We start from the raw sequence: 12,704 nt of genomic DNA on the forward strand, positions 1-12,704 counted from the left end.
GGTACATTTAGAGAAGTGGTTGCTGTGGCCACCCCCAGTGGTCCCTGCCCTTGTCAAGGCAGGCAAAGCAGGGCTTCTCCTACGGGGGTTGGGCCAGGGCTGGGGTAGAGGGGTGGTAGAGCCGAGATGAGAGACCCCACTACCCATCCTGCAGCCTGGAGCCAGTGTGTCCGGAGGCCATTGTGTGCCGCACCAGGCCCCAGGCTGTCCCAGGAGAAGCAGCGGTCCTTGTGGTCTTTGGCCATGCCCAGCGCACACTGCTCGCCAGCCCCTTCCGCTACACCGCCAACCCCCGGCTCGTAGCGGCGGAGCCCAGTGCCAGCTTCCGGGGGTGAGGGTCAGCCCGCAGGCCAGCCTGTGCACCAGGCAGGAGGGAAGGTGGGATGCGGGCTGGGCTATGTTGCCCACCGCCCGCCCACACCCGACTGCCATCCTGGTACAGGGGTGGGCGACTGATCCGTGTCAGGGGCACCGGCCTAGACGTGGTGCAGCGGCCCCTACTGTCTGTGTGGCTGGAGGCTGACGCAGAGGTGCAGGCTTCCAGGGCCCAGCCCCAGGACCCACAGCCAAGGAGGAGCTGTGGAGCCCCTGCTGCGGACCCCCAGGCTTGTATCCAGCTCGGTGGGGGGCTGCTGCAGGTGAGCCCCTCACCAGCAGGCGACAAGGCTGTCCCCGACCATGCCCATGCCCAGTGGGGAGGGGGAGGGTAGGCCGCCATGCCCCTAGCAGTGCACAGCGGAGCCCAGCTCACTCCACCTGTGGTCGGCCCTCAATGCCCCACAGTGCTCCACCGTCTGCTCCGTCAACTCGTCCAGCCTCCTCCTGTGCCGGAGCCCTGCTGTACCAGACAGGGCCCGCCCGCAGCGGGTTTTCTTCACCCTAGACAACGTGCAAGTGGACTTCGCCAGTGCCAGTGGGGGCCAGGGCTTCCTGTACCAGCCCAACCCCCGCCTGGCACCCCTCAGCCGTGAGGGGCCTGCCCGCCCCTACCGCCTCAAGCCAGGCCATGTCCTGGATGTGGAGGTGAGGGCCACCTTCAACCCTGCCCCGCCACGGTGCTCAGGCCGCCTCTGTGGGGGCCAGCGGCTGAGGCTCCCATGTGTGTCCCAGGGCGAGGGCCTCAACCTGGGCATCAGCAAGGAGGAGGTGCGCGTGCACATCGGCCGCGGTGAGTGCCTGGTGAAGACGCTCACGCGCACCCACCTGTACTGCGAGCCGCCTGCGCACGCCCCGCAGCCTGCCAATGGCTCCGGCCTGCCACAGTTCGTGGTGAGTCCGTGCCCTGGGTGGGCAGGTGGACCGGGTGCCGCCAGCATGCACTCAGGAACCCTGCCCGCCCCCCAGGTGCAGATGGGCAATGTGCAGCTGGCCCTGGGCCCTGTGCAGTACGAGGCTGAACCCCCGCTGTCTGCCTTTCCCGTGGAGGCCCAGGCAGGCGTGGGCATGGGTGCTGCAGTGCTGATTGCCGCCGTGCTCCTCCTCACCCTCATGTACAGGTGAGACCCGCCCACCCCCAGCACACTTCCCTCCTCGCCATTGGCAAGGGCGCCCTGGCAGGCGGCTGGCCTGGCCCCGGCCCTGGCTGATGCTGGCCCCGGCCCTGGCTGATGATGCTGGCCCCGGGCTGCAGGCACAAGAGCAAGCAGGCCCTGCGGGACTACCAGAAGGTGCTAGTGCAGCTGGAGAGCCTGGAGACCGGCGTGGGAGACCAGTGCCGCAAGGAGTTCACAGGTGGGTGCGGAGGCCGGGGGACAGGGTACCCACGAGGCCTGAACTCACACCTCGGCGCCTCCTGGCCCCGCAGACCTCATGACGGAGATGACCGACCTCAGCAGCGACCTGGAGGGCAGCGGGATCCCCTTCCTGGACTACCGCACCTATGCCGAGCGCGCCTTCTTCCCTGGCCATGGCGGTTGCCCGCTGCAGCCCAAGCCTGAGGGGCCAGGGGAGGACGGCCACTGTGCCACTGTGCGCCAGGGCCTCACGCAGCTCTCCAACCTGCTCAACAGCAAGCTCTTCCTCCTCACGGTGAGGGCCGTGTGGCGGGAGTGCCCAGTGGGCAAGGAGGTGGGGCTGGGGAACTACTGGCCTGAGACAAAGGTGGGGGAGGAGTGGGGCTTCCCAGGATGAGCCTCCGACCCCTGCTCAGCTCATCCACACCCTGGAGGAGCAGCCCAGCTTTTCCCAGAGGGATCGCTGCCATGTGGCTTCGCTGCTGTCGCTAGCGCTACACGGCAAGCTGGAGTACCTGACGGACATCATGAGGACCCTGCTGGGTGACCTGGCGGCCCATTACGTGCACAGGAACCCCAAGCTCATGCTACGCAGGTTGGCCTTGACCTGGACCCAGCGGCGGGGGTGAGGGCTTGCCACAGACCTGCCCCCACCGCACCCTGGGCGGGCTCTGTCCAGGGGCGGGTGGGGCCAGGAAGCCCCAGCAGGTGGAGGGAAGGAAAGTGAGATGTGCTCAGCAGGGACACAAAGGCCTGACCCTGTGGCCGGCTCCCCGCAGGACAGAGACCATGGTGGAGAAACTGCTCACCAACTGGCTGTCCATCTGCCTGTACGCCTTCCTGAGGGTGAGGGGCACTGTCCCGCCTGCTCCCAGCCCTGAGTGGCAGACTCCTCCCCTCTTGCCATGAGGGGGCTACTGCCTGCGCCCTACGTGACGAAGGCCTGGCAAGGGGGGCTTTGGAAAGGGAAGGACTTTGAACCCTCTCCGGGGCTGGAGACGAGGCAGAGGCGAGAAGGGCTGTCATCAATCCCCCCTCGCTTGGCTGATGCCGGCTCATCTTGGCAGTGCAGGAGGTGGCTGGTGAACCACTGTACATGCTCTTCCGGGCCATCCAGTACCAGGTGGACAAAGGCCCCGTGGACGCCGTGACAGGCAAGGCCAAACGGACCCTGAATGATAGCCGCTTGCTGCGGGAGGACGTGGAGTTCCAGCCCCTGACGCTGATGGTGCTGGTGGGGCCCGGGGCTGGCGGGGCCGCAGGCAGCAGCGAGACGCAGCGCGTGCCAGCCCGGGTGCTCGACACGGACACCATCACCCAGGTCAAGGAGAAGGTGTTGGACCAAGTCTACAAGGGCACCCCCTTCTCCCAGAGGCCCTCAGTGCATGCCCTAGACCTTGGTGAGAGAGCCAGCCCTGCCCACCCACCCCAGGGACCCTTCCCTACCCCTCCGGCACCTGGAGCCCCTCAACTGTGTCTTACTATGAGTGTGGGGCGTGGAGAGCAGGCTGTAGACTATCTGCTTCCCTGACTCCCTCCAGAGTGGCGCTCAGGCCTGGCTGGTCACCTGACCCTATCGGATGAAGACTTGACCTCCGTGACCCAAAACCACTGGAAGAGACTCAACACCTTGCAACACTACAAGGTGTGAGCAGGGACGGGGCGAGGCGGGACGGGGCGAGGCAGGGCGGGGCTGGGGCGGGGCGAGGCAGGGCAGGGCAGGGCTGGGGCAGGGCAAGACAGGGCTGGGGCGGGGCTGGGGCGAGGTGGGGCAGGGCGGGGCTGGGGCGGGGAGGGGCGAGGCACGGCAGGGCGAGGAAGGGGCGGGGCGAGGCAGGGCGGGGCTGGGGCAGGGCAGGGCTGGGGCGGGGCGAGGCAGGGCGGGGAGGGGCGGGGCGAGGGCGGGGCGGGGCGAGGCAGGGCGGGGTGGGGTGAGGCAAGGCAGGGAAGGGCAGGGTGGGGTGAGGCAAGGCAGGGAAGGGCAGGGATGGGGTGGGGCAGGGTGAGGCGAGGCAGGGCGGGTCTGGGGCGGGGCAGGGCGAGGCAGGGCAGGATGTGGGCGGTGTAGGCGCCTGGCTACGGGTCAGCACAGCCTCCACTCCCCATCTCTGCCAGGTCCCAGATGGAGCAACAGTGGGGCTCGTCCCTCAGCTGCACCGTGGCAGCACCATCTCCCAGAGCCTGGCCCAGAGGTGCCCCTTGGGAGAGAGTGAGTCCCTCGGCCCTGACCTGGGGCCACTGGAGTCCAGGCTGGGCAGGCAGAACTCCTGGCCACGCATCTGCCTCAACTTCATCCCCCACCCCACCGAGATCTTCTGTCCATCTCTCCTTCCTTTCTTCCAGTCCCCACACTGCCCCACCTTGTCGGGGGAGTGGACTGGGCATCCCAGGCCAGGGGCAGGGGGTATAGCCCTGAAGCCAGGCTCCTGTGCCCTCAGACATACCCACGCTGGAGGATGGCGAGGAGGGGGGGGTGTGCCTCTGGCACCTGGTGAAAGCCACCGAGGAGCCAGAAGGGGCCAAGGTGCGGTGCAGCAGCCTGCGGGAGCGCGAGCCAGCAAGGGCCAAGGCCATTCCGGAAATCTACCTCACCCGTCTGCTGTCCATGAAGGTTGGTGCGGCCTGGGTGGCTGGGCCTGAGAGGAGGCTCAGCCAGGGACCCCGACCGAGCCAGGGTGTGGGAGGGGCAGGGGCAGCCTCAGCCGTGGATGGCCCCCACACCCTGCCCTCCACACAGCCCTTATCCCCTGCCTTGCAGGGCACGCTGCAGAAGTTTGTGGACGACACCTTCCAGGCCATTCTCAGTGTGAACCGGCCCATCCCCATCGCCGTCAAGTACCTGTTTGACCTTCTGGATGAGCTAGCAGAGAAGCACGGCATCGAGGACCCAGGGACCCTGCACATCTGGAAGACCAACAGGTGCCTTTCCTGCTGCCCCACCCCTGCTGTGCACATGGTCCACTGAGTCCCAGAGAGACCAGGACATTCCCAGGGTGGATGCGCCCACCTGGGGTTTCTGGAACTTACAGGAAGATCTAGGGCCCAGGTCACCTAGGCCACCAGGCCAGCTTCCAGCGGCCCCTGGCCGCGAGTGTGTTGCCAGTAGGCTGGAGTACATGGGGCGGAGATCACGATGGCAGGCCAGGGCCTCACGCCCACGCCTGCCCTGCGCCCCCAGTCTGCTGCTGCGGTTCTGGGTGAATGCCTTGAAGAACCCACAGCTCATCTTTGATGTACGGGTGTCGGACAATGTGGACGCCATCCTTGCTGTCATCGCCCAGACCTTCATTGACTCCTGTACCACCTCGGAGCATAAAGTGGGCCGGGTGAGAGCAGTGCCAGCAGCAGCAGCTGGCAGGGGCTTGAGGAGGAAAGGCTTATGGGGGAAGCCTAGAGGGCTGTGCACAGAGCTCTGGGTGGGCAGTGGCAGCATCATGGGGGCGCCTTCACCTCCGAGCTCATGCCTAGCGCCTCCCCTCCCTCCGGAGCAGGATTCCCCAGTGAACAAACTGCTCTACGCCCGGGAGATCCCACGCTACAAGCAGATGGTGGAGAGGTGGGTGTCAGAGGCATCGGGGCTGCGGGGATGGGGGCTGCCCCACCCCTAACTAAGTCTGCTCCTCCAGATACTATGCGGACATTCGCCAGAGCTCTCCGGCGAGCTACCAGGAGATGAACTCTGCTTTGGCTGAGCTCTCCGGGGTGAGGCATGGCCCGGGGGGGTGCGCCTGTCCACACGTGGGTGGAAAGACTAGCAGAGCAGAGGGGGGAGACTTGGGGCTTGAGGACCAGGCTGGGACCTCACTGCCCCCCTCCACGTGGTGCCCCCAGAACTACACTTCTGCTCCCCACTGTCTGGAGGCTCTGCAAGAACTCTACAACCACATCCACAGGTACTATGATCAGGTGAGGCCCAGGGCACTCCGGAGGGGAGGCACAGTGGAGCGGGAGGCCCGTGGACCCTCCCGGGGGAGCAGGGGTGCCAGCCCGTGCTGGCGGGGCCCAGGCTGGGGAAGGGACTCGGCTTTCATTCCGATTCCCCAGGGAGACGCCAGGCAGCCCCTGCTGGATCCCCAGGCTCCTGCGGTGATGGAAGCAGGGTGGGTGGCCCTGGGCCAGCAGGCAGACGGGCAGGCTCAGACAGGCACCCTCCTCTGCCCGGGCAGATTATCAGTGCCCTGGAGGAGGACCCTGTGGGCCAGAAGCTGCAGCTGGCCTGCCGCCTGCAGCAGGTCGCCGCCCTGGTGGAAAACAAAGTGACTGACCTGTGAGCTCTGGCTCAGACAGCAGCAAGCCAGATCCACCAACACCACAGTGCCTTATGACCCCGGAACCGAGCCAGCCACTGAGGGGAGCTGGCAGAGCCTGGGGGCACAGGGTGCAAAGCCAGGCACTGTGCCCAGCAGTGGGCTCCCTGCCTGCCACCTCCCCTGCCAGCCCACCCATCTTCCCCCCACCTAAGATTGTTTCTAATTTATAAGGATCCCCCTCCTTCCCCCTCTCCCCATTGTATTTATTTGCCTGCTGGAAAATCACATCCGGAAATAAAATAGAAATATGTCTTTTTATTTTATTTTGAGACGGAGTCTCGCTCTCTCTCCCAGGCTGGAGTGCAGTGGCACAATCTTGGCTCACTGCAACCTCTGTTTCCCGGAGTTCAAGCAATTCTCCTGCCTCAGCCTCCCGAGTAGCTGGGACTACAGGCGTGTGCCACCACACCCGACTAATTTTGGTATTTTTAGTAAAGACAGGGTTTCCCCATGTCGGACAGGCTGGTCTCAAAACTCCTGACTTCAGGTGATCTGCCCGCCTCAGCCTCCCAAAGTGCTGGGATCACAGGCATGAGCCACCGCGCCTGGCCAGAAATGCCTTTTGACAAAGGGCCCAATCCCCAGCCCCTGCTGTTCCCTGCAGGAGCTGACTCAGTGCTCTCCTGACTGAGAGTCCTTCAGCCCCATGCCTATAACCTGCTACCTATGGACAAAGAGAGGCCATCAGGTACCCAGGCTTCACTTTCCCTCCCACTCTCTGACCTCGCTGGCCCCTCCAGCAATGCCTGGCCCACCCCTACCAGTTCACGGACCCTGGTACAGGGACACTGCACCAATATCTTGGGACAAACACCCTCTCTGCCGAGCCCCCTCCCTTTCATTGGGACTCCTCTGTCAGGCCCCAGCTGGCCTCCCGGCTCCACCCTCGCCTCTCCATTCTCTTGTCCTTGAAGTGGCCAGAGTGATCTTTTGCTGAGCAGAAGCTCAGTGACCACCCCCCAACCCCATATCACCCAAGCTCCACATTAAGCCTACAGACACCAGGCCTCTAGTCCTCGCCCTCGAACCATGTGGCAGCCGTGGCCAGCACGTGAAGGGCTGGAACGCGTCTTGGTCGCAGGCCTTGCCCCAGTGTGCCCTGTGCTGCCCTGGATGCTTCTGGGGACCCAATTTCTCCTGGTCTCTCATGATGCAGCCCCTGGGTCACAGGCCCCTCAGTCACCACCGCACTCATGGGGAAGTGGCTATGGGCTTGCTTGTCCCCAGCAGCGAGCAGCTTCCTGCTGCCTCCCTCACGTCTGGCTATGGAGCAGCCCACGACAGGCACCTTGCAAATGGTGGAGAGGAAGGGCAGGCGCTGGGAGCCAGAGTGCCAGGCAGCGTCGCAGGAGCAGGTTCTGGGCTGGCAAGCTCCCAGGCCTCCCCTCAGCAGGCCTGTTGCCTCTGGTAGGGGAAATGAGGGGTCCCCAGTGACGCCACATTCAGAGGGCACTGGGCTCCCAGTTGTCCTAGGGGCTGATGAAACATAGAAGAAGCAGGAAGTGGCTGGGAGCAGCCAGGGACAGGGTTCCCATGGGAATGAGAAGGGCACCTCCAGGAGGATGCCCACAGGGGCACAGGTGGTGGGGGCTTGGCCTAAGGACCAGGTTGCCAAGTGGAGCACATCCCCACAGTCCACACCGGAGAACGGGAGCCCGACCTGGGGTACGGGTTGCTTCACCCCCGCGTGGACCTCCCCCTCAGCTGGGGTGCGGAGGCTCAGCATGGGGGCCCAGTTGCCCCTAGTCCCCAAGCAGTAGCCCCCTCTGCCTCCAGGGTGGGCCTGGAGCAGGAGGGGGGCCTCTGCCCGGGGGCCGGGCTCTCTGGGGCCGCCGTCGCGCCGCCCCCTCCCCGCACCGCATACCTTGCCCACAGCCGAGCAGCTGGGAGGCTATTTATAAAGGCGGGTGAGATCAGCGGCCGGCCGAGGCTATAAATTCGCAGGCCGCGGCCGGGCCCCACAGGAGCAGCCGCCCGGGGCACCGGAGCTGCGGGCTGCATGGCCGGGATGAGCGCCAGCACGGGCGGTGGTGGCGACAGCGGCGGCAGCGGCGGCAGTAGCAGCAGGTAGGGCTCGGCTGGGGCACCCGGAGCCCCTGGCGTCTCTCATGCCCACTGCCACTCACCCCACCCACAGCTCACAGGCATCCTGCGGGCCCGAGTCCTCGGGCTCCGAACTAGCCCTGGCCACACCGGTGCCTCAGATGCTGCAGGGCCTTCTGGGCTCCGACGACGAGGAACAGGAAGACCCCAAGGACTACTGCAAGGGTGAGACTTGGCCTTGGGGACATGCGGCCTCACGGCCACTGCAGGGACCCAGGGCAGTCCTGGGCCCACATGGGCCAGATGGTCAATGGGGCCGAGGTGTTCGGGGGCCCAGGGGAGTGAGAACCCCCTCCACCCCGATCTATCATCTCCCCTGGGCAGGCGGCTACTACCCTGTGAAGATCGGCGACCTGTTCAATGGGCGGTACCACGTGGTGCGTAAACTGGGCTGGGGCCACTTCTCCACCGTCTGGCTCTGCTGGGACATCCAGTGAGTGCCTCCTTTGCCTCCGGGGCCCAGCACTGGCTGGAATCCTGTCCCTGGGCTTGGTTGGGGCCACCCTGATCCCCGCCGTGGGTCCTGCCAGGGCCACAGCCTACAAGGGTCTCGGTATTGCAGGCGCAAGCGCTTTGTAGCCCTCAAAGTGGTGAAGAGTGCAGGGCATTACACGGAGACAGCTGTGGATGAGATCAAGCTCCTGAAATGTGTGAGGCACCTCCCTACCCCACTCCCAGCTCCCCTGGAGCTGCCTGGGGCCTGGCAATAAGGGTGCAAGGCCTGCCGGGGCTCTGTGGGGCAGGGCGGGGCTCCCTGAGGGGCAGCCTCCAGCTGGCTGTGCCCAAGGGGGAGGATCTGGAGGAACAGGCGAGGGACAGGAGGGGTTGGCGGCCTTTCTTCCAGCAGGGCCCAGCTGGAGCAGGAGAAGGGTACACTGAAGGGAGCTGTGAGCTTCAGGGCAGGGTGGAACCATCTGTGGCCCCTTGGCTTTTGCTCCAGGTCCGGGACAGCGACCCCAGTGACCCCAAAAGAGAGACCATTGTCCAGCTCATTGATGACTTCAGGATCTCAGGAGTCAATGGAGTCCGTATCCTTTGCAGGAAGAGCAAAGCAGTGTGGCAGCCAAGGGCCGGCAAATGGGGGGGCCCTCGCTGCTAGAGCCTGTCTGCAGATCCGCACAATGGGCTTGCATCCCTCCCAGTAACGGGAGCCTCTGGCACGACCCCGCCCCCGGGTAACTGTGTTTACGTGGAGGCTAGCGTTGATCGTCCATGGACGTTGCTATTATCCCCAAACGGCAGGTGCTGTCTCTGTGGCACTGCCTTCCCTTTGGGGGACTGCCAAGAGGTCCTATGGCATAACTAGTGTGGGAGTGGGCTGGCCCGAGAGGCCTCCGTGCCTGCTCCTCCAGCGCCACCTCTAGGATGACCACAAAATGCACCATCCCAACTGGCATACCTGTTGAGAGTGACAGGGACACTATCGATGATGACACCAGCATAATGGTGACCAGGACTGCCCAGGGGAGGCCCTGCCTCCCCACCTCCACACGGCCCAAGCCTTGCTGCTCCCCTAGCGGAGGGTGGGTGGGGCCTGTACTGCAGCTAGTGTCCACTGGCCGCCCTTCACTCCCAGCCCAGATGTGTGCATGGTGCTGGAGGTGCTGGGCCACCAGCTCCTCAAATGGATCATCAAGTCCAACTACCAGGGCCTGCCCGTGCCCTGCGTGAAGAGCATCGTGAGGCAGGTGAGTGCCACCCACTGGGCTGCCCAGCCTGGCCTGGGCGGGAGTTGGAGGAGGTCAGGTGCGACTCTCCGCAGGTGCTGCACGGCCTGGACTACCTCCACACCAAGTGCAAGATCATCCACACGGACATCAAGCCCGAGAACATCTTGCTGTGTGTGGGGGACGCTTACATCAGGCGCCTGGCTGCCGAGGCCACGGAGTGGCAACAGGCAGGGGCGCCGCCCCCCTCCCGCTCCATAGGTACCAAGGGCCCACATGGGGCTGGGTCAGGGCCTCTGGGCGTGAACCCCTGCCTGAGTCTCTGTTCCTCCCTGTCCCCCCCCTGCTCCCCACCTGCACTCCCAGTCAGCACTGCCCCCCAGGAGGTCTTGGTAAGTTGGGGGGCCCCTCTCTCCCATCTGAGCCAACTGGAGGCCATCTCTGGAGCCACAGTGGCTCCACCCCCCACCTTCACGCACTCCCACGGTGGTAATCCCGAAAGGCTGGGTGGCTGGGCTGACGGTGATTCCCGGGGGGGGTCAAGTGCCCCAAACTGCTCTTGGTGAAAGGATGCTGTCTTCCCCGAATGGCCACTTCCGCCTGCCTTAGCTTGGGCTGAGAGGGGACAGAGAGCACCCTGAGGCGGGCCGGCCAGGTCTTCCCACTCCTAATGGAGCGGTGGGGAGTGGGGCCACAGGCGGGGAGGCAGGGAGAGTAGTGAGTAGCTGGTGCCAAGGGGTGCTGGCGCCACATTCTGGTGTCCATGGGAGCCCTGGGGCCCGGAGAGGCCTCTTCCCTGGCGGCTGTGCAGGGAAACCTCCACTTCATGCTGACTGGGGCGGGCGACAGGAACCCTGGGGTGACCCTGGCTCTGACAGCAGACCGGTAAGCTGTCCAAAAACAAGAGGAAGAAGATGAGGCGCAAACGGAAACAGCAGAAGCGGCTGCTGGAGGAGCGGCTGCGGGACCTGCAGAGGCTGGAGGCCATGGAGGCTGCCACCCAGGCTGAGGGTGAGGGGCCACAGGGGGTGATGGGCCGTGGAGCGCAGCAAAGGCTGCAGGGCATCTGCTCAGCAGCTGCCTCCACCCCGTCTCCCCAGACTCTGGCTTGAGACTAGACGGGGGCAGCGGCTCCACATCCTCTTCAGGCTGCCACCCCGGGGGCGCCAGAGCAGGTCCCTCCCCAGCCTCTTCCTCCCCCGCCCCGGGGGGCGGCCGTAGCCTCAGCCCCGGCTCACAGACCTCAGGCTTCTCCGGCTCCCTCTTCTCTCCTGCCTCCTGCTCCATCCTCTCCGGCTCGTCCAATCAGCGAGAGACCGGGGGCCTCCTGTCGCCTAGCAGTAAGTTGGGTGGCAAGTGGTGGGCAGGCAGGGCTGGCAGTAGTCGGACCACTTCAGTCTCCCTGCTCTGCCTTCCCCAGCACCATTCGGTGCCTCGAACCTCCTGGTGAACCCCCTGGAGCCCCAAAATGCAGATAAGATCAAGATCAAGATCGCAGACCTGGGCAACGCCTGCTGGGTGGTATGAGCAAGCGTGGGAGAGCAGAGTGGGGGGCCCTCCTCCAAGGGTGGAGGCACAGGGCCACTCTTGGGGAGCCCTACCCCAGTCTGCAGTGCACATGAACCGTCGGCTGGGTGGGCATTGGTCCTGCCCAGTCAACAGCACTGGGGCCATGGCCAAGGGCAGGGGCCACTAGGAAGGGATCAGCCTCAGCCTCAGATCACTGGGCCTGTCCCTCTTGGAGGATCTGGGGACCCCGAGGCTCATAGCAAACCCCACTGAGCTCCTCGGGTAGGCGGATCGGGGTGGGGCAGGAGTCCGTGGGGGCAGGACAGCCTTGGCCCCGGCCCGTCCCCAGGGCTCCCCTTGCTTCCAGCACAAGCACTTCACGGAAGACATCCAGACTCGGCAGTACCGGGCCGTCGAGGTGCTGATCGGCGCCGAATACGGCCCCCCGGCAGACATCTGGAGCACAGCCTGCATGGTACGCCCGCCCGGGCTGCCCTGTGCCCAGGGCCAGCAGCCCACCAGCCAGCAGCCTCACCTCCTCCCCCTTCCAGGCCTTCGAGCTGGCCACTGGTGACTACCTGTTCGAGCCGCATTCTGGAGAAGACTACAGTCGTGATGAGGGTAAGGGATGAGGGCTCTGGGCTCAGCCTCCCGGCCTCCCGGCCTGCCTGCCCCCAACCTCCTCTTTCTGCCCACAGACCACATCGCTCACATAGTGGAGCTTCTGGGGGACATCCCCCCAGCCTTCGCCCTCTCAGGCCGCTATTCCCGGGAGTTCTTCAACCGGAGAGGTGAGGGCCCGGGCAGCCTCAGGCCATGTGGCTGCAGGGAGGGTGGGATGGGGACCGTGGATTCTGCAACAGAGGGAACACTGGGTCCCAGGAGCCAGGGCCTAAGCAGAAGCCAGGCCCAGAGACAGGGACAGAGCCTGACGCCCGCTGGCCTGCCCGCAGGAGAGCTGCGGCACATCCACAATCTCAAGCACTGGGGCCTGTACGAGGTACTCATGGAAAAGTACGAGTGGCCCCTAGAACAGGCCACACAGTTCAGCGCCTTTCTGCTGCCCATGATGGAGTACATCCCCGAAAAACGGGCCAGTGCCGCTGACTGCCTCCAGCACCCCTGGCTCAACCCCTAGGCCCGGCTATGGCTCCACCTCCAGCTCTCTGTGCCTTAAGGGAAAAGCGGGACAGCTCCCACCACCCTGCTGGGCGCCAGTTCTCCACAACCACAGGGCAGAGAGACGCTGGAGCCAGGCCCGGCTCTCAGAGCGTGTTCTGCCTGAGACCCCCGTGAGGGCTCTCGGAGAAAGTGTGTGTATTCCTTTCTTAATAAAGTGTGGACTGAACATCGGTGCCTGGAGTGAGGGAGGCCCACGCCAA

The 12,704-nt window shown here is 65.1% G+C and overlaps 2 protein-coding genes and 1 long non-coding RNA gene across 20 annotated transcripts in view; 2 read left to right on the plus strand and 1 right to left on the minus strand.

Annotated features, from left to right (window-relative positions):
* Positions 1-6,306, plus strand: part of PLXNB3 (plexin B3) — a 15,270-nt gene extending 8,964 nt beyond the window's left edge. For 4 of the 17 annotated variants that reach the window (XM_034949582.3, XM_034949585.3, XM_034949588.3 and 1 more), the window contains 19 exons: positions 155-331; positions 443-638; positions 784-1,023; positions 1,111-1,269; positions 1,345-1,496; positions 1,631-1,731; positions 1,805-2,028; positions 2,150-2,328; positions 2,513-2,579; positions 2,806-3,133; positions 3,275-3,378; positions 3,849-3,942; positions 4,172-4,344; positions 4,492-4,652; positions 4,912-5,059; positions 5,225-5,289; positions 5,360-5,435; positions 5,565-5,639; positions 5,778-6,306. In XM_034949582.3, the coding sequence (XP_034805473.1) occupies positions 155-331; positions 443-638; positions 784-1,023; positions 1,111-1,269; positions 1,345-1,496; positions 1,631-1,731; positions 1,805-2,028; positions 2,150-2,328; positions 2,513-2,579; positions 2,806-3,133; positions 3,275-3,378; positions 3,849-3,942; positions 4,172-4,344; positions 4,492-4,652; positions 4,912-5,059; positions 5,225-5,289; positions 5,360-5,435; positions 5,565-5,639; positions 5,778-5,993 (2,935 nt within the window). In that variant the 3' untranslated portion in view covers positions 5,994-6,306. Of the gene's footprint in view, positions 1-154; positions 332-442; positions 639-783; positions 1,024-1,110; positions 1,270-1,344; positions 1,497-1,630; positions 2,029-2,149; positions 2,329-2,471; positions 2,580-2,800; positions 3,134-3,274; positions 3,379-3,848; positions 3,943-4,171; positions 4,345-4,491; positions 4,653-4,911; positions 5,060-5,224; positions 5,290-5,359; positions 5,436-5,564; positions 5,640-5,777 lie in introns of those variants that run through there. The other 13 variants (XM_008964159.4, XM_003804837.5, XM_034949589.3 and 10 more) reach the window with 9 other exon arrangements.
* On the minus strand, positions 6,279-11,205 carry LOC134729772 (uncharacterized). The gene is made up of 2 exons (XR_010111205.1): positions 11,056-11,205; positions 6,279-10,703 (listed from the first exon to the last, which is right to left on the minus strand). It is a non-coding gene; the product is annotated as an uncharacterized LOC134729772 (long non-coding RNA).
* Positions 7,981-12,670, plus strand: SRPK3 (SRSF protein kinase 3). Of its 2 annotated transcripts, none has more exons than XM_008964138.5 (15): positions 7,981-8,110; positions 8,181-8,311; positions 8,471-8,579; positions 8,709-8,796; positions 9,087-9,174; positions 9,728-9,834; positions 9,909-10,074; positions 10,180-10,205; positions 10,692-10,824; positions 10,914-11,153; positions 11,234-11,334; positions 11,690-11,797; positions 11,874-11,943; positions 12,021-12,113; positions 12,276-12,670. In XM_008964138.5, the coding sequence occupies exons 1-15, from the start codon at positions 8,043-8,045 to the stop codon at positions 12,458-12,460; spliced, it is 1,713 nt and encodes a 570-aa protein (XP_008962386.1). In that variant the 5' UTR covers positions 7,981-8,042; the 3' UTR covers positions 12,461-12,670. The 2 variants fall into 2 exon arrangements, with proteins under 2 accessions (XP_008962386.1, XP_003804889.1); XM_003804841.6 differs by having other exon boundaries at positions 10,695-10,824.
* The last annotated feature ends 34 nt before the right edge of the window (positions 12,671-12,704 follow it).

This window comes from Pan paniscus, chromosome X, assembly GCF_029289425.2.
Source record: "Pan paniscus chromosome X, NHGRI_mPanPan1-v2.0_pri, whole genome shotgun sequence".
Taxonomy (NCBI): Eukaryota; Metazoa; Chordata; class Mammalia; order Primates; family Hominidae; genus Pan; species Pan paniscus.

What these genes read in the sequence shown, in the direction of transcription:
- SRPK3 (XM_008964138.5), top strand. Translation starts at nt 8,043, where the DNA reads ATGGCCGGGATGAGCGCCAGCACGGGCGGTGGTGGCGACAGCGGCGGC. An exon ending in GGGCCTCCTGTCGCCTAGCA is followed by an intron (nt 11,154 to 11,233) that starts GTAAGTTGGGTG and finishes TGCCTTCCCCAG; the next exon opens with CACCATTCGGTGCCTCGAAC. An exon ending in TCTGGAGCACAGCCTGCATG is followed by an intron (nt 11,798 to 11,873) that starts GTACGCCCGCCC and finishes TCCCCCTTCCAG; the next exon opens with GCCTTCGAGCTGGCCACTGG.